At 46.7% G+C, this 20000-nt stretch overlaps 1 protein-coding gene across 1 annotated transcript in view; it reads right to left on the reverse strand.

The window, feature by feature from the left end:
- PLA2G4C (phospholipase A2, group IVC (cytosolic, calcium-independent)) overlaps positions 1–20000 on the reverse strand; it is a 75818-nt gene that overhangs the window by 41352 nt on the left and 14466 nt on the right. The window contains exons 4-14 of the mRNA XM_006898716.1: positions 19207–19396; positions 17520–17640; positions 13383–13523; positions 11717–11779; positions 10735–10788; positions 7390–7515; positions 7105–7266; positions 6073–6168; positions 3571–3725; positions 1074–1245; positions 199–349 (exon numbers count right to left, since the gene is read on the reverse strand). Of these exons, the coding sequence (XP_006898778.1) occupies positions 199–349; positions 1074–1245; positions 3571–3725; positions 6073–6168; positions 7105–7266; positions 7390–7515; positions 10735–10788; positions 11717–11779; positions 13383–13523; positions 17520–17640; positions 19207–19396 (1431 nt within the window). The remainder of the gene's footprint in view (positions 1–198; positions 350–1073; positions 1246–3570; positions 3726–6072; positions 6169–7104; positions 7267–7389; positions 7516–10734; positions 10789–11716; positions 11780–13382; positions 13524–17519; positions 17641–19206; positions 19397–20000) is intronic.

The following is a 20000-nucleotide window of genomic DNA, read 5'->3' on the forward strand; positions in this document are numbered from 1 at the left end:
TGATAAATCGTCCACCAATCTTGACCCCACATTTCTCCTCATAGAGCCCAGCCTCCTGGATAATCTGATCTGCATACAGGTTGAAAAGGTATGGAGATAGGATGCATCCCTGGCGTACGCCCTTCCCAATTTTGAACCATGCAGTGTTGATTAAGTTAATGTGAGGGAGGAGGAATTTCTATGACCTCTCTCGCCTACCTGGTTAAGTTCCTTATCTCTCTAAGGATATTCTCCTTGTTGTTCCTGACATTCTTCTTGGATACTTCCAGGAGATTCGCCACCACGTCTTCAGTGTAGCTGTCCGCCAGTTTGATGGTGCCATAGTTGTCAACCCACTTTTGGACCTCACCTGAAATACAATCAATCAGACCATTGGAAGAAAAAGTCGGGGCGTCCGGACCATTCATTCATTCAAACGATTGTGCCCACTTAAACTAGGAGTTGGCAAACTCTAGAGAGCTCTGGTGGTCCAGTGGCGAGAAGCCACGCTACAATCCTAAAGGCACGCGGTTCAAATCCACCAGCTGCTCCGTGGGAGAAGGATAGGCAATCGCCTCCCGTGTGATTAACTGCTTCGGAAAACCTGCCAGAGGGTCAGCTATGGGTCGGTTCCGACTCGACGGTACACAACAACAAGAGCAGGCAAACTATCGCCGAGGGCCAAATCTACCACTCGCTTTTCACAAATAAAGTTTTATTGGCACCCAGTCACACTCATTTGTAATATCTGTGGCTGCTTCTATCCCACAACGACAGAACTGTGCCAGACTAACTGGGCCCTCCACATGATTTCTCCTCTGAAATGGGATGATGTAGATGGGATGTCCAAGCCAAAGGGGGAAGATACTCAAGACAGACAAGAATGTTCTAGAAAGAGGAAGCAACATGCAGGAGTATCTAAGACTGAGGGAAAGGATGATACCTTCCAGGGGGCCAAAAAGTAGACATGGGATGGTGTCAGTACACGTCCTCTTCAGCCCCCAACGTTACAGAGTAGACAAGGTATCCCTTGGGTTTAGTTGAGCCCCAACCAGCCCTTCTTGGTTGCCTCTCATATATCCGCCCAAACCTACCTTCACAAGACTTTGTGTTGAACAAGGGAAAATGCATGATAACAGGTCCAGTATCTCCTTTGAAGATGTAGCAATCTGAGGGGGCTTTGGCACATTCCTGGAGTTCGGTCTCTTTCAATGGGGGGAAGGGGATGTTATTGAGGCCACAGTAGGCAGCAGTAGCCTTGAGGGTCTGAGGAAAAGGACACAGGGAGCTGTATTAGTGACTTGTCTAGAAGATGTCAGAAGCCAGCAGACTGCATCAGAACCTCAGTGAAGATCTCTGGCAAGACTGAGCTTAGAGTTGGGTGGTGTCTTCTGTTAGGGAAAGAATCCCACTTCCGACACCAATCACAAATTCGTTGGCCTACCTAAAAAAAAGGTGGACAGATGAAGTATTTGAACCTCAACTCTATCACTTAATAGATTTATAGAGTCATTCCAACATGCTTTGCCTATAAAAGTTGTTCCATCGGGGAGCTCTGGTGGCCTAGTGGCAAGGAGCTGCAACTACAATCCCAGAGGCGCGCTGTTCAAATCCACCAGATCCTCTGCCGGGGAAGGAGGGACAATCTCCTCCTGTACCAGTCAGATCTGATTTGACGGTACACTCATACACACACAATAATAATAATAATATTTAAAAAAAGGTGTTCCATCATATCTCTTCAAAGGGATATTTTGAGGATAAAGTAATAGTCCACGCCAAGGAAGGGAGCTCTAGTGGTCTAGTGGTAAGAAGCTGCACTGCAATCTCAAAGTCATGCAGTTCAAATACACCAGCTGCTCCTTAGGAGAAAGATGGGCAATCTCCTCCTTGTCAATCTATTGTCTCTGAAAACCTACAGGAAGGATCAGCTATAAGTTGGTTCCAACTCGAGAGCACATAACATGCCAAGGATGGAGTCCCTGGGTGCAAACTGTCAACTGTTCAGCAGCTAACCAAAAGGTTGAAAGTTCAAATCCACAAAGAGCCACCTCAGGGCCAGGGAAGGGGGAGGGGGAAGATCTGGTGATATACTTCTGAAAAAAGTAGCTACTAAAAATACAGTGGACCCCTGAACTGATGGCCTTAAGACATCCTTCAATCTTGGAACAGAGCTCACCTCCATGGCTCAACTTTCAGCCGAACAGCACATCAACCCACTGCCAGAGTCTATTTCAATTCACGGGAACCATTCCATCAGGTTTCCAAGGCTGTAAGTCTTTATGGAGGGAGACTGTCCATCTCTCTCTCTCAAAGCAGCTGGTGAATTCAAATGGTCGAGCTTTCAATTAGCAGCCCAACACACATTGAACCACAAACCACTAGGGCTTCAAGCACTAGATAGGCCTGTAAAGTGATTACCGAGAAAGGTCTCAACCCCTTAGAATTGAACCACATAAGATCAAAAGAGCAGTCTACAGCCATAAATGCCCCTGATAGCATCTTCTCTTGGCGGCTAAGCAGGGACAGGCCTGCTTAATATTTGGATGGGAGGTCCAAAGGGCTGCATCTGCTCAAGGGTAAGGCTCAGAAGGCAGGATGCAATGGGAAAGAAGAATGAAGGGACATGAGAAACACAAGAAAGAAGTAGGATGAATGCTGTCCCATTGTGGAGATGGCAACTGATGTCACAGATCAAAATGTGTATGAATGGGCGAGCTCTGGTGGCCTAGTGGCAAGAAGCAGCACTGCAATCCCAGAGGTGTGAAGTCTGAATCCACCAGATGCTCTGCTGAAGGAGGGACAATCTCCTCCTATACCAGTCAGATCCGATTTGATGGTACACACACATAATAATAATAATAATAATAATAATAATAATAATAATAATAATAATAATAATAATAATAATAATAATAATAAATTTTACAAATGTGTATGATTAAAGGGAAAACTAGTTTGCTCTGTCAAAGTTCACTCAAATCACAATTAAAGAGTTGAGGGGATAAAAAAAAGTTGGGGGGAGGGGACTGGAGTAGAGCTCTTCCCTGACATGGCCCCTGAGTGGGGACAACGTGAAGACAGCTGATGCACTGTACCAAGTAGGAAGCCACCACAGGTACGTGGGATGTGCACACCTGGGGAAGGAGGCTCAGAGGTGGAGATCAAACAGATGTGGATGGCAGGTGGGGACCAGGACCAGCAGGAAAGGGCGGAGAGGTCTGGCTGGCTCTGGAAGGCCAACAGCGCTCTGCTGTTTCCAGATTGCAAAAGGTTCAGCGCTTCGGGCCTCTGCTGGGTGGTCTGCACAGGACGCTGCGCTGCTAACCCAAAGGGGACCTCTCTCCGGCGGTTCGAATCCACCAGTGTCTCCGTGGAATGAGAAAAGGGCCATCTCCTCCCGTGCAAATCTAAAGCCTCTGGACCGTCACTCAGCTGGGGGTCAGTTCCAAGTGACCACAATGAAAGATGGCACCGAATGCGCCCCCAGCACCCGCTAAGTCACCCCTTCCGAGGCCTCTTCCTCTTCGTGATGAAGGCTCAGTGCCCACGTGCTCAGGACCCCTCCCGAGACCCTTTCTTCTCGGTTACCTCAAAAGGATCATCAGCACTGAAGTCAAAGGAGAGGATGAGGTGAGCCTTCCGAGTCGGCGGGAGAACGAGCGGATAGGGGGTGTTGATGGCCAAGCCAGCGTCCACCAAGTGCAGGTACTCCCGTCCGCTCATGACCTCGTCGCTGATGCCACCTGCACAGATAGAGCGGCCAAACTCGTTCGACCAGCTGCCGTGCTGCGCACGCTCGTGTGTGGCGCCCCCGTGTGGGGCGGAGTAGAGCTGCGCGCCATGCAACAGGCCTTTCTTATGAGCAGACTCTCAGGGCGCCTCACACCTCCAGTGTTGAGGTCAGCAGCCCCCACTGTGCTGACTGACCATCTGCATTAAAGCAGCCCCGTGAACAACAGACCAAAGTCCCGCCCTCGCTTATGGCAACCTCACAATCAGCCCCATCCTCAAGCCCATGGCTGCAGTCTCTGTGTCATTGCACTGAATCTCATTTTTTCCCAGGATAATGCCTTTTTTTAGGATGGGTACATCCTGACAACACGCCCAAAGTATGTGAGACAACGTCTTGCCTCTAAGGAGAACCCTGGCTGGGTACTGCTGGCAAAGATCAGCTTGTTCTCCTGGCAGCCCGTGGTGTATATCCAACACTCTTTCCCAACACCACTATTCAAAGATCTCACCGCTTTGCTGTTCCTTATTTATTTCCCAACTTTCTCAAGCATACCAAACAATTGGAAATACCATCACTTGGTAAAAAAAAAATAACAAAAAACAACCATGGCTTAGTAAAAGCATGGCTCAGTAAAAGTGTGGTAAAACCAAGGTTTGGTAAACATTGGGGCAAATTTGGTAAAATACTATGTAACTTGGAAAAAAATAATAGTAAATACTATGTAACTTGAGAGGGACTAGAAAGCATTATGCTGAGTGAACTATCTCAGTCACATAAGGACAAATATTGCAAAAGGCCCCTTTTGTAAAAATAGGAGGATAACTGAGTAAAATGTGTATAAATGTTAAGGAGAGAAGGGGGTCAGAAAAGGGGAAGATAACTAGGCTAGCAAAATTTAGTGGGTGGAGCATGGGATCAGAGTGATGGCAACTAATTATATAAAATATAACGTACATGAATGACTGTATAAAACACAAAGTATATGTACAACAAACATTGGTTCTAAGTGGTGCAGCACTTGTCTGTCAGTTTGCTGCACTGCAACTACTTGGGGTTGCTGTGATACTGAACCCTTTTCCACTGGTGTGTCAAACTCCAAAAGGGTTTCCCATTGTGGACAAATGTTGGAGGAACTCCCTGATTAAGACAGACTAGGAAGCAGAATGGGCCATCTACTTCCTAAATAAAAGGCTTTTAAAAATACTCTGAACACAAAACAAAGAGGATAGCTCTCATAGTGTAGTGTTAAGTGTGAGGATGATGCAATCAGATCTTTTGTTCACAGGGTCTCTATGAGTCATACTTGACTTGATGGCACCTAACAACAATCCATGTAAAAAAAATGGCTTTCAATCATAATTTTTTTTAAAAAAAAAAATCATTAGCAGTGGTGCAACGGTTAAATGTTTGGCTGTTGAACCCACCAGCTACTTAAAGGGAGAAAGAGGGGCTGTTTTCAAAGATTTAGAATGTTGGAAACCTTTTAAAAAAAGCAGTTCTTAGGGGAATCTTACTCTATCATCTGGGGTCACTATGAATCAAAATCAACTCAATGGCAAAGGGTTTGGATTTTTGGTTTCTGTGTAAGTGTAGAGAAGGCTAAAGTCAATTCTATCCAAGTGGCAAGACTCGATTCCTAAGAAAAGACAATCCATCCACAACCTCATTGAAAAACACATTCTTTCAGCGCCAGACAACGCTATCGACCATCCAGGAGCTGGGCTTCCACTGTGCCTGCTGCCGATGCCAACGAAGACGGCTGTTTTTCTCTTTTGCGTTTATACTTGTGGTAATTTAAATGAACATTTACAAAGTAAACTGGTTTGCTATTGAGCCACCCATCCACATTTGGTTTTATAGCATTAATTGCGATGCCCATAATGGGATCGTACCTTCCCCCCCACACACACAACGCTATTTCTACTTTGTAAATTGTGACTTGCTATCAGTCACGTAAGGTGTCACTAATGTCCCTTCCCTGTCCAGAACAAAGAAAAGGGGAGAAAAGCAAAGGTGTAGAGAGACAGTCTAAAGGATTCATAGACTACATGAACCTCAACTTCCACTGAAATCCGAAGAATAGATGGTGCCCGGCTACCACCACTGACTCAAAATGGGTCACAGTAGATTTTTGAGAAGGTGGTGGAAATATGGGACATATTTTTTTTTTCCAACACCACCAGGTTTCAGTACTGGGACTCACGGACACCTTGCTACCCCTACATCCATTCTCACATCTGCAGCTCTGATAAAGCACCAAGCCTGAGCGTATGTTGTGTCCCTCTTTACCGGTCACCCTCCCCACCCACCTCCTCTCTGGTAATGGGCCAGAGAGTCTGGAGAAGGAAGCATCTCACCATGTTTGTGCAAGAAGTTGTGAGTGGTCCCCCATTCCCACTTCATCAAGCAGATTGCTGTTTTGCAGAAAAGGGTAACAAAGTCCTTGCACGAGGCTAGAGGGAGAAACAGAAAGAGAGGTCCCTGGTCAGCGTTTATGGGGATAGTGGTCACGGCTGTCAGAGGAAAGAACTATTTCCATTACGTTTGAGATGAGATGATGGCATGGGCTAGGTCTGCAAAGTACAGGAGGGAATGACATATATAATGACTAGCCTCCGATACTGGGGAATCAGCTTGTTCTTCCAAGGTGAAAAACAAAGCAGACTTTTCTAGAAGTTTCTAGGCTATTCTCAAACTTCCAGTACATTCTCCTATGTTCCTTCTGTCAGCTCCAGTAGCTACTCGGTCACTTCAGGAATAATTTATGGTGCATAGTGACAGCACCGACGTGTTGTTCTTGTTAGGTGCTGTTGAGTACTACTCATAGCAACTCGATGAACAACAGCTCTGAACCCCGTCCTGTCCTGTGTCATCCTCACACAGTCTCTGACACCCTCAAGCTGCAGTCACTGTGCCAATCCACCCGGGTGAGGGGTTTCCTTTCCTTCACCGTCCCTCCAGCTTTCCAAGTACGATGTCCCTCTCCAAGGAATAGCCTTTCCTAGTAAAAACGGCCAAAGTATGTGATACAAAGCTTTATCATCTTTGCTTCCAAAGAGAACTCTGATTGCACCTTCTTCAAGACATATCTCTTAGTTCTTTTGGCTTTCCATGGGACAGTCAGTACTTTTTTCCAGCACCACAACTCAAAGACATCAACTCTCCTGTCATCCTTATTCATTGTCCAGCTCTCAGATGCACATCAAGTGACTGAAAAGACCATGGACTGGATCAGGTGCACCTTAGTCCCAGCTTGTAATAGCCCCTTACAACAACAGGGGTTGCTTTGGAGTTTGGCCAGAGGACTGAACAACAGCTGGAATGGGAGTGGGGGCGTGGCTGAAGGGGGAAGTGAGAGGAGGGAGAAGGTGGGTGGAGTGGACACTTACTCAGGAAATCACTCACGGCCCCACGAGAGAGCAGCTGCTCTTGCCTGGTTAAGCTCTGCACCAGATGCTCCATGAACCGGATCCTCTCTTCCTCCGAGCTCTTAGTCCAGTTCTGCACTGTCTCTAAAGCCAGCCAGGCAGATTGGTCCTTGTTGCCTTCATCTATCACAAGAAACTCAGGTGATCATCCACCCTGGACCTCTTCCACATCACACTACAAGCACATTTCATACACCACCTCAGCCCTTCTCCTCTAGGGTCATGGCCATGTGATCACGCACCAACCTTTGCTTTCAGTGCCCAGTGCCAGCTGCAGGACCTTGAACTTCTCCTGGATGATACTGGCATCCTGCTCTTCGATATACGCCACCACCACTTCCACAAGTGCTTTCTCCACACTCATGCCCATGCCTGCCCAGAAACACACAGAAATATGTTCACCCACGTCTGTGTGAGAGCCAGGAGCCCTGGTGGCTAAGCAGGCAGCTTCTTTTTTTTTTTAATTAAATTTTATTAGTTTTAATGAACATTTACAGAGATTTTGGGTTTTCATTCATTCATTGTTGCACTGTTTTCTCCACCCTTATCCCCAGTTCGTTCTTCTCCCCCCACCCCCAATGTCTGTTTTAATTGTCCACTTGCCACAGTGCTTGTTAAAGCCAGTTCTGATTAATCTCCTTTGTCAGTGTGTCCCTTGCCATTCCCTATCACTCCTCCCTGAGAGAGACTTCACCCTGATTCATAAGGAAAAGGGGATGGTGTATTCTCTTAGCTACTTCAGCAGGCAGCTTCTAACTAAAACATTAATGGTTCAAACCTACTGGCTGCTCCACGGAAGAAAGATACATCAGGTGGGCTCCCATAAAGATTTACAGCCTTGGAAACCCGACCGAAAAGTTCTTATAGGATTGTTGTGAGTCAGAATAGACTACTAGATTTGATTGATAAGCAAAAGATCAGGAGTTCAAACCCACCAACCACTCCACAGGAGAAAAATGTGGCTGTCTGTGTCCCTAAACATTTATAGCCTCGGAAACACTATGGGATGGGGCACTATGCCTCTGTCTACTGGGCTGCTAGGAGTTGGAATCTAACAGTCATGAGGAAACCCTTCAAGGAAGCTTTACTCTGTGCCATGGTGTCACAGTGAGTTGGAATTAATTTTATGTCAATGGACTTTTAATGGGAGTGTTGTAAACTGTCAGGGAGCTCTGCTTAAGTTTCCCAAAGGGAGCTGCTCTGCTAATCCAAAAGCTATTATCTCTCCAGTGATTCAAATCAACCTGCAGCTCGTCAGGAAAAAGATGGGCAATCTCCTCCTGCGAGACTTACCACCTGAGAAACCCAGTGGAGGGTCAGCTACGGGTCAGACCTGAATAGATGGGAATGATGGATTGTCATAAACAGTTGATGACTAGCCAGAGGGTTGGAACCCACCCAAAAGTGACGTGGAAGGAAGGCCTGGGAATCTGCTTCTGAAAGACCACAGACAGGAGCCCCACAGAGCAGTCTGCTGTGCACACGTGGGTCCACCCTCAGTCATTCGGCGGCCACCACCAACGGTCTATATAGTTATTGTTAGGACTGCAGAGACCTTTCCTTCCTCTCCCAGAAGGGCTACTGAGAGAATCCAAACACAGGAAACAGCAGCTGTGCTTTTGCTCTCTGTGAAACTACCTCACACCCCTTTTTCCCCAGGAATAGTTATCTTAGACCCCAGCCTGCTTCCCTATCTTGAAGGAGAAACATCTGTAAACATTCCCTTCCCCAAGTTCCTTGTAAGAAAGTATAAAATCTCCCTCTAACTTCTAGTAGGGGCTGGTCTTCTGCTTGAGAGCGAGCCCAGCAGTTTTCACCTCAATAAACTATCTTTCTTGGCCTGCCTGGGTTCCTTGGAGACCTTACATTTATTATGACCAGGAGGGGCACTTGTTTGCCAGGAGGCAACAAACCCTAATTCCCAACACATTCACTTTCTCTCTCTCTCTCTCTCTCTCCCTCCTTTCCTCCCTTCCTCCCTCCCCCCTACCCTGCTCTCTCTCTGTCAGACTGCCATAAATTCCTATAACTCGGGGAGCTCTGGTGGCCTAGTGGCAAGGAGCTGCAACTACAATCCCAGAGGCGCATGGTTCGAATCCACCAGATGCTCTGCCGGGGAAGGAGGAACAATCTCCTCCTATACCAGTCAGATCTGATTTGACGGTACACACACACACACAAATAATAAAATAAAATTCCTATTACTCTAAGCCTTTTTCCCTTTCCTGATCAAAACTCAGAACCCCCTACCGCTCCTGCTCCCCTCACCTCAGCCATATGCAAATGAAGCCTCATCACTGTAGCCATAGACTTAGCCACCTTTTCCCTTTCTCCTAGCACTCTCCTGCAGTATGTAGATTATTTTCTACTTGCAGTCCTTCCTTTGACCTTTGCACAAAACACACAACCCTTCTTCATTTTCCAGCACATTGGGGGTGGTATAGGGTGTCTCCCAAGAAGGCTCAATTATCTGCTCCCCAAGTCATATATCTTGGAGCTATCCTCACTCCCACCGAAAGGAAAATTACCACCGACCATTGAAGATACACATAGCCTCAACTTCCCCACCTATTTCAAAAGCTGATATCCTCTCCTTCTTTGGCCTGGCAGGGTAACTCCAACTATGGATTCCAAATTTTGCCCTTTTAGCAAAACTCCTTTATGAAGCAGCTAAAGGCAACCAAAATGAAACCTTAGACTCTAAAAAACCCATTGTTACATCCTTCAGAGACCTACAACAAGCCCTTACTACAGCCCCTGCCATAGCCTTACCTGATATTACTAAACCCTTCATTCTATACGTCACTGAACATCTACAGATGGGCCTCGGAGTCCTGGGCCAAAACAAAGGTCCTTCCTTTGTCTCTGCAGCATACCTCTCAAAGCATTTGGATCACACCGTTCGTGGCTGGCCCTCCTGTCTTCGAGTAGTAGCAGCGGCAGGCTTCCTATCAAAAGAAAACCAAAAAAAACTGAAGTTTGGTCAACAAACCACTATTCTATCCCCTCACCAGCTAAAAGATCTCTCTCTTTTCATATCAAGCTCTAAAGAATCGCTCCCCTTTAAAACTTCAACTTTTCCATGCTACCTTTCTGGAGTCCCCCTGAATTAACAGTGGACAGCTGTCCATCTCTCAATCCAGGAACCTTACTCCCCAGTTCAAACTATACACTTGCTCATTCCTGCTTAGAAACGCTGGAAAGCTTAACTCCACACTTCAGTCCTATCTGCATTACCCCTCTTGTCAAATCAGAAGACACTTGGTTTATAGACGGCACTTCCACTACCTCTCAAGATGGGACCAAGCTTGGGATATGCCATTGTCAATAATGTAGGTCTCATTGAAAGTCACTCTCCTCCCAAAGGCACCTCTTTTCAGAAAACAGAACTAGTTGCTTTAACAAGAGCTCTCACACTGGCTAAGGATCAAAAGATAAGCATATACTCTAACTTCTAGTGGGAGCTCGTCTGCTTGAAAGCCAGCCTGGTAGTTTCTCCTCAATAAACTATCTTTCTTGGCCTGCACTGGGTTCTGTCCTTCCTCGGTGACCTTACAATTATCACGGTCCCTGGGACACCAGGTCACCTACCTTCCTCTGAGTAACTTCCAAAGTGTTTCATATTCCAGGTTTCTTCCAACTTGGCTGCAAGAGAATGGAGACAGGGAAGCCATTCACTGCATCAGGAAGTCGCTAGCCGAGTGGCTGGATATGCCCAAGACACAGATGTCCTTGTGATGCGCTAGGGCCTGTTCTAGGGGGGCTCCAGGGAACTAACTGTGCACAGCTCTCCCCAGATCTGTCTCCTGTAACATCATGGAAAGAGCATTTCCACAGTTCTGTTGTGAGGTGCCTTAACTTGGCTCTGACCCAAAGACACCTTATGAGCAAGCCCCTGCCAGCTCCCGCCCCCACCTCACAATCTCTGTTGTGCTTAATCCTATTAATTCAGTCACTATATTGGCCCGCCTCACTGAGAGTCTCCCTCTTTTGTCCCTTATCTGCTTTTCCAGGCATGATGTCTTTTTTCCAGGGGCTGGTTCCTCCTGACGATGTGTCCAAAGTACACGAGAGGAAGCTTCACCAACTTTGCCTCAAGAACACTCTTTGGCTGTTCTTTTGACAGTTTAGTCAATATTCTTTGCCAACGTCATAACTCAAAGGTTTGCATTCTTCTTTGCGTTTCTACCATTATTGGCGTTAGGAGACTCTGCGGACAAGGGGTCAGAACCCTACCCTGTCCTGTGTCATCCTCGCCTGTTCAGCCACACTCAAGGCCATCATTGCAGTCACTTGAGAGTCTTCTTCCCTTTCACTGACCCTCTCTCTACCTTTCCCACCATGATGTCTTTTTCCAAGGACTCCTGACAACATGCCCAAAGTATGTGAGAGGAAGTCTCACCATCCTCGCCTCCAAGGAGGTTGTACATCCTCTAATAGACGATAAACCACAAACATTGGGGAAATCTACATCCTGGAAATATAAACGGGCCTCCCCTCTGCCATTTGTAAGAAAAGTACTATGAGCTTCCTTGTATTTTGGCCTTGACCTATCTCTTCTCCAAATACTCACCCAAAAGATTATAAAGATGATTCTTAATATCGTCAATTCTAGCAAGAGCACTTCCCCATAAACCTGCCAAGAAAACACAGATTTTTAAAAAAGGCTGTATTTGCCATCACGTGATGTTGATGCTTATGACTCAAAGCCCCCACTGATGTTCACGAAACACAGCGTGTGTCTGCACTGGGGAGGGAGTCGGCCCTCTTAGGTCATCCTTCCACTCAATAAGTATTTACTACACAATTGTTGAGGAAGCTCTGGTGGCCTAGTGGTAAGAAGCTGCGCTGCAATCCTGAAGGCACACGGTTCAAATCCAACAGCTGCTCCCTGCTGAGGGAGAAAGATGGGAAATCTCTTCCCGTGCGATTTACTTCTTCTGAAAAGCCGCCGGAGGGTCAGCTATGGGTTGGTTCCGACTTGACGGTGCACAACGGCCACAAGAAGCAGTTGAGAAGCACCACACTATTTTGAACGACAGTTGTAAACTAGACAGGTCCTTTCATTCTCTCTCCCCTCAGCACCATCTACTTTTCAATCTTGTGCTTACCATCATCCGACAGCACCCTTGTATATAGTTATTTGTGTGTCTGTTCATTCATCATCTCACTGTCTGAACTGGAAGCTCTGTTCAGAAATGGGTATCACCTAGAAGCATCGACCATAGGGAGTTGTGCTGCTAAGTCAAAGATTCAAAGGTTAGAATTCACCAGCAGCTCCACAGAAGAAAGACGGGCCATCTCCTCCCTACAGCCTCAAAAACCCAACGAAGGGTCAGCTGAGTCTCTTCGGACCCAAGAGCAGTGAGTTGAGTTTTATCCTATTCTTGGATTGTTGTTGTTGGTGTCATGGACCATCGTGGTGAAAGCAACCCATGGCTGACCCTCCAGTAGCTTTTCAGAGGTGGTAAAAACAGCACAGGAGGAAATTGTCCATCTTTCTCCTGCAGAGCATCTGGTGGATTTGAACCATGTACCTTTGCATTGTTAGGGCACTTCCTTACCATTAGGCGACCAGAGCTTTCTACTCATGAATTATTATTGTTGTTGTTGTGCACCGTCGAGTCAAAACCGACCCATGGCTGCCTCTCTGGTGGGTTTTCAGAGGCAGTTAATCGCACAGGAAGAGATTACCCATCCTTCTCCCGCAGAGCAGCTGGTGGCCTCGAACCCAGTGCCTTCCGGACTGCAGTGCAGCTTCTTGCCGCTAGGCCACCAGAGCTCCCTGGATTAGAGACTGGATTAGAGACTCATGGATTCATTGTTGTCTATAGATATTTGGGCATCCTGGTCTATTCTCACCTCTCGAGATGGACCCATTCTCTTTCTTTGCTGAGTGTGGCTCTTGCTTCATAAACCTTTCCCAGCATTTGGCTAATGCTGTTGGGTGCCACATAGTTGATTCCCATGATAATGGCCTTAAATGACAGGAGAACTACTCCATAGTGTTTGCAAGACCACAATCTTCGTGGAAGTCGATCATTAGATCTTTCTCCTGTAGGTCTGCCGGCTGAGCTCGAACCACTGACCTTCTGGTTAGCACCCAGATGCTGAACTGCTGTACCACCAAGGCCTCTTAACTGGCTCCTTAGTGTTCTGTGCTCAGACAAAGGTGGATTCCCAGGAAAGTGCATGCCTTTCCTCACCCTCATTTCATCCCATGAGACCCCAGCACCAACCTTTTAAGAAGCTCATATCTCTCTCAAGCTCAGATCTGACCAGCTCGCCATTCTCAAATTTGCTTCCAAAGAGGGTGGTGGAGATGTAGGCACCGAGGGCTGGGTAGCCAACGTGGTGAGGGGTAAACTCGAACCAGCTCTCTGGGGAGGCAGTACAAGAATGAGCACCTGGCATGATGACTGACCTATATCACAAGCCCATGGCGCATAGAAAACATCCATGGGTCAAGCAGACATTGTGATAACTTAACCACCTTGTTGTTGTGTACTGTCCAGTCAGCAGGTTTTCCGAGGCAGTTAATTGCATGGCCGGAGATTCCCATCCTTCTCTCGTGGAGCAGCTGGTGGCCTCGAACCCAGTGCCTTTGGGAATTGCAGCACAGCTTCTTGCCACTAAGCCACCAGAGCTCTCATTTCAATCAACAGTAATTAACGTTACAAAACAAAGAGCCTATGAATGATGGTATGAAAAGTCAATTTGATTTGTAAACCATCATTCACATTTTTTTTCTTTTCATTTTCTTTTTTTTTCTATAATTATATTTTATTAATTTTCATAAACATTTACAGAGATTTTGGGTTTCCATTCCTTCATTGTTGCACTATTCTCTCTACCCTCCTCCCAGTTTGTTCTTGTCCAAATGCCACAGTGCTTGTCAAAGCCAGTAAACCATCATTCACATTTTTTAAAAATTAAAATTCAACAATATCTATGACAACATAGAGAGACCTGCGTTGGCCTAGTGGACAGAAAGTTATGCTCCCAAGCCCAAGGTGGGTGATTTTAATCTGTGGCTCTCAGGCCTGGTTTAAATTGTTTTTTATTAAACATTCTTCTAAGTGGTATAGCCCTGGTCTGTCCGTTTATACAGAGGTAACTCGTGGTGGCTGTGATGCTGAACACTGTGACACTGATGTGCCAAATGCGATAACGGTTACCCATGGTGGACAGTGTTTGGTGGAGCTGCTCAATTAAAACAAGCTCAGAAGCAAGAGAGGCATCCACTTCCGAAATAGCTTGCCTTCGGAAACCCTACAAACAGTGCTCAGGTCTTTCACTCACAGCGTTGCTATGAGTCAGTCGTACGACTTGACAGCACTTACCAACAACAAGAAGAAGAAGCAAAAAAATAATTAATAGTAGGTAAGTCGGGTGAAGGGAAAGGCCATATACATAAGGGGTTGATTGGATTGTACTTAATTAATTACATTAATCAATAGTAAATAATGTTATCAAAGAAAATGTGTAGGATTGAGCCAATGAAGTCATCATTACAATGTTGTATATCAATGTGGGTATGAATGAGAAAATGAAATCGTAATTACAATGGTGTAAAACAAAAATGTGTGTGAAAGGGAGCTCTGGCGGCCTAGTGGCAAGACGCTGCACTGCAATCCCAGAAGTACGCGGTTCAAATCCACCAGATGCTCTGCTGGAGAAGGAGGGGGCAATCTCCTCCTGTACCAGTCAGATCTGATTTGACGGTACACGTAAAAATAATACAATAAAAAAATGTGTATGAATGAAAAATGCCTATGGCTTGCAACCTCTCACTCAAATAAGCAAATAAAAGAAAAAAATAAAAGACCCCCGGAATGAGAAATCATAAACAAGGTGCTGGAATATCAAAGACGGACTCCACTATTAGAAGATTCGAGATACAATTTCCTACATAAACTGGGGTCTCTTTCTCAGACCTTTGAGAGTCTTTTCATCTGTTGTGAGCAACTTGATATTTCGTTGTTGTTGTTGTTGTTGATCGCCATCAAGTCGAGCACGACCCTAAAAGCAAAAGGCCTGAAGCCTTTTTTGTAACTCTTGTCATTTATCAAAGTTCCTAGAGTTTCCAGAGGCATGTTGTTTAGGAAGCGGATGCCACTCCTGCTTCTGATACTTCCCCAGACTTGTACCTCCCCTCCACCCCTTTGTCCCCCTCCATCGCGCAGTAGCTGCCTCTCCCCATGGTCTGGGAGAGGCGCAGAACGGATCCACGCTAAGGCAGTCAGCTCTACCTGTCCACGCCGAGAGAGATATCACTAGAACATTCCTTCCAATGTGGGGAATGACCCCATGCTCAGATATTCATTTTGAAAACAATCAAGGTGAAAGTGGAAAACAAGAGGAGGCGACTGTTAGGCTAAAAATATAAATGGAGGTGGAGGCTGAACTCAAAAATCCTGTGTCAGGATGTTTTCCAAAATCAGAATTCAGAAAATCCTATGTCAGGACATTCCCTAAAACCAGAACTTAAGAAAACCCTCTATCAGGACATTTTTCTGAAGCCTGAACTCAGAAAGCCTGTGTCAGGACATTCCCCAGAACCACTTTCCCAAGATCAGAAACTTTATGGCCCAATGAGCCACCGTACCCCATATAAGCCCCCTGAGCCCAACCCCCAGTGCTGCTCCCCTTACTAAGTAGCCCGGCGTGCAATAAACTCTGAGAAATGTTTCGACGTCAGCGTGCTTCTTGGCTTTAACCCGAAACCTTTCAGCGAACACAGAAAGCTGCCAGGGAGCCGGGAAGCCTGGACCCGGATGCGCTCAGGGATGCTTCCACCTCGTGACAAGGTCACGTGCGCCCAGTGGAGCCCCTCAACAGGGTTTCCAAGGCTGTGCCCTTTGAGAAGTGGATCCCCAGGCCTATCTTCTTGGGACAACTCTGCCCTGAGTGGGCTTGAACTGCTAGCCTTTTGGCTAGTAGTCAAGCGCTTAACCATGTGTGCCATGCAGGCGCTCCCTGGATCAGAGTGAGGGGAGGTGATGTGTAGGTGTTGGGACTGACTGGAGGAGCCCTGGCGGGCTGCTAACTGAAACGTTAGTAGTTCAAATCCACCAGCTGCTGTACGGGAGAAAGATTAGGCAGACTATGACCATTAAATTCACAGCCTCAGAAACCCAGCTCGTCAGCACAGGCTGGAATGACTCCGTGGCAATGGGGATTTGTGTTTGTGTGTTTGTGTTGCTGCTGGGTCTGTGGGAAGACACTCACCACTGGAGGGGGGCATCTCGTTTGGTAAAGTGGGGGTGTCAGCAAAAATGAAGGGAACCCCCCCCCGGAGATGGACCAAATGACAGTGACTGCGACAGTGGGCTCAAAGTCCAGGAACTGGTTGAAAAACAGAGTCGGTGACCCTCAACAACAACAGTGTTTTCTCAACACCGATCATTCCAGCGCCCACAATCACTTCCACAGGAGACTTTCATATCTGGGAGCCCCAGAAAGAATCCTACTTGTGCAATGGGTTAAGTGCTCAGCTTCTACGCAAAAGACTGGTGGTTCAAATCCACCAGCTACTCCACGGGAGACAAGATGACTAGCAATCAGCTTGTGTAAAAGATCACAGCGCTGCCTTTCTACGAAGACGGTGCCGAAAGTGAAGAAGGAGGCCCCTGCCCCTCCCAAAACTGAAGCCAAAGCAAAGGCGTTAAAGGCCAAGAAGGCGTCCTGAAGGGCATCCACGGCCAAAAAAAAAAAAAGAAGATCCACACGTCACCCACCTTCCGGTGGCCTAAGACGCTGAGACTCCGAAAGCAGCCCCAACACCCCCAAAAGAGCGCCTCCAAGAGAAACAAGCTAGACCACTATGCCATCATCAAGTCTCCCCTGACCACTGAGTCAGCCATGAAGAACATAGAAGATAACAACACACTGTGGATGTCAAGGCCAACAAGCACCAAATCAAACAAGCTGTAAAGAAGCTCTGTGACACTGATGTGGCCAAGGTCAACACTCTGATCAGGCCTGATGGAGAGAAGAAGGCCTGTGTTTGACTAGCTCCTGACTATGATGCTTTGGATGTTGCCAACAAAATTGGGATCATCTACACTGAGTCCAGCGGGCTAATTGTAAAAATAAGTTTTTCTCACACACACACACACACACACACACACACAATGACAGCACTGGACACAGTACAGGGTCTGCTTCTGTCCCTCATGGCATGAGAGAGGCCGAGTCACAGAGATCGGGGACACAGACGCAGGACCCAGTGAGTCCACCCAATGACCATGAGTTGGAATCAACTCTGTGGCAGAGAGAGGGCTCCCCCAGGGGAAGGTCAGGGAAGCATCTACACATTTCAGGAAATCCTCTTTAGCCCCTTCCAGCATCCCCTCCGCAGGACGTTTTCTTACTCAGAGTTTTTCTCTTCTCCCAAGCAGCTTTGAGGTCGTCATCAATGGCTGCAAATATCGGGTAGGGCAGTGTCCCGTCCTCCACGTGCTTTCTCATGCTGGACAAGCAGCAGTCCTGCAGCTGCGGGGAGAAGGGACCAGAGTCAGGGGCTTTGGAGACACAGAGGTGCAGAATGCTTCTCCCCACTGGAGGCCTTGGTAGAAGAGTGCTTAAACACTGGGCCCTGTGCACATCCATGTTTATCGTGGCTTTGTTCACAATAACAAAGAGTTGGAAACAACCCAAGTGCCATCAACAAACAATGGATAGAGAAGCTGAATCTGTAGAATATGCATACAGTGGAATACTATGCAGCACTGAAAAACAAAGAACTGTTGTAAAACAGGACTGACATCGGGGTTGGGGGAGACTGAGAGAGATGGTATAAATAATGCATACTGAAACAGCTAAGAGAGAAAATTGTTTAAAAGGGATATGTGATTAGGTATTATTGTCATGACAGGAGTCCAGAGCAAAGGCTGCATAGTGGAGCGGACTTGGGGGGAGGGATTGTAAAACAATGGGGGAACTTATCTTTTACTTTTCAAAGAGAAGAATGTACTGGGGGAAGGGGTGGGCAGGGAGAAAAGTACAACAGTGAATGACTGGAAATCCTCAGTCTATATAAACTTTCATTAAAATCAATTAAAAACAGGGGGGGAAGAGTAAACATCAGTGTCATTCATGTTGTAAACCAAAATGTCTATGAAGTGTTGGATGGAAAAAATACTTGTTTTTTAAGCACAAATACAATTGCAATAAATCAAATCATATTAAAAAGGGGGTTGGGAAGGAATGTTAAAGGTGGAGACTGAAGAATGTCCCAGGACTATTGTCCCGAGAGACCTTTCATTTTTTATTTTAATTTTTTTTTAATTATTTTTGTGTGTGTGTACCGTCAAATCAGATCTGACTGGTACAGGAGGATATTGTCCCTCCTTCCCCGGCAGAGCATCTGGTGGATTCGAACCGTGTGCCTCTGGGATTGTAGTTGCAGCTCCTTACCACTAGGCCACCAGAGCTCCCCTGAGAGACCTTTCAAATCTTGAACCAAAGTTGTTCACTGAGTTGTGCTTTGTCACAGAGAAGCTCTCAAAATAACAACTATCACCTACAAGTGCAGACAGACATGTTCACTTTGGAGTGTTTCAAAGTCGTTTTTCTTTTGATTTCTTTTCTTTGAGCGAAAGTTTACAAATCGTACTGGGTGTTCATTCAGTCATTCATAGACATTTTGTTTTATAATATTCATCACAATTGATTCATGTCATTCATTAATAACATTGTCTGCTTAACCTGTCCAGGAACTCCAGTGGCCTAGGGGGTAAGGAGTTGCACTACCAACCCAAAGGCAATCGGTTTGAATCCACCAGCCGCCCCACGGGAGAAAGATGGACAATCTCCTCCAAGGTATAACAGCTTTGGAAACCCAGTGGGAGGTCAGCCATGATGGTCAGTTCTGATTTGACAGAACAAGAGGCAGCAGCAGTAATAGTACCACCTTCTGGCAGCTTCTTCCTGTGTATGTATTTTTCCAACTAAAAAAAATAAAAGTTGGAGGAGGGAGAACCCACTCTTTGGCAGCCCTGCACCTGGAGCGACCCCATCCTGATATCCACCTCCCAGCCCAAGGTGGAAGCCACTCACTTCCCTGGTTTGCTTGGAGACGACCATGTACGCCCAGAAGTCGGTCAGGGAGTAGCTCTCCAGCCACGCCGCCCACTTGGCTTTCTCCAGGCAACTGCCTAAGTTCCACTCCTTCTCGATGAATCGCCGCTTCAGTTCAGCCTCTGTCTCCTTTATGTTTCCTTTGTTGGCATAAAATGAAGACAGTGCCCTGGGGCGGGGGGCAGAAGAAGAGAAGAGGGTCGGGGCTGGAAGAGGATGAGGAAGGCCAGGGATTCTGTGTTATGTGCCAGAGAGTCACCTACCACTCACAGTGACCCTATGTTCAACAGTTCTGATGCCTGCCCTGTCCCGAGCCAGTCTCACTGACTCCCACACACACAACCCCAGTTACCGAATCAATCCATCTCATCTGGGATCTTCCTCTCCTGCGCTGTCCCTCCACCCTTCCGAGCATGATGTTTTTCTCCAAGGACTGGTCTCTCCTGGCCACATGCCCAAACTATGTGAGACGAAACTTCAAAATCCTTACCTCTAAGGACAAACGTGGTTTCACCCTCTCCAAGACAGACTTATTTATTCTCATGGCAGCCCATGGTATATCTGTTCAAGACTTTTTTCCAGCACCACAACACACAAAGACATCAATTTTTCTTCTGTCATCCTTAGTCATTGTCCAGTTCTCTGATGCGTAGTATGTAATTGCGAAGAGCCATGGCCTGGATCAGGCGCACCTTAGTCTCCAGACTGACATCATTGCTCCTCAGCACTCTGGAGAGGTCCCTGACAACAGACTTCTTCAGTGCAATTAATCT

This window comes from Elephantulus edwardii, unplaced genomic scaffold (assembly GCF_000299155.1).
Source record: "Elephantulus edwardii isolate Elephantulus edwardi_28Jun2011 unplaced genomic scaffold, EleEdw1.0 scaffold00236, whole genome shotgun sequence".
Taxonomy (NCBI): domain Eukaryota; kingdom Metazoa; phylum Chordata; class Mammalia; order Macroscelidea; family Macroscelididae; genus Elephantulus; species Elephantulus edwardii.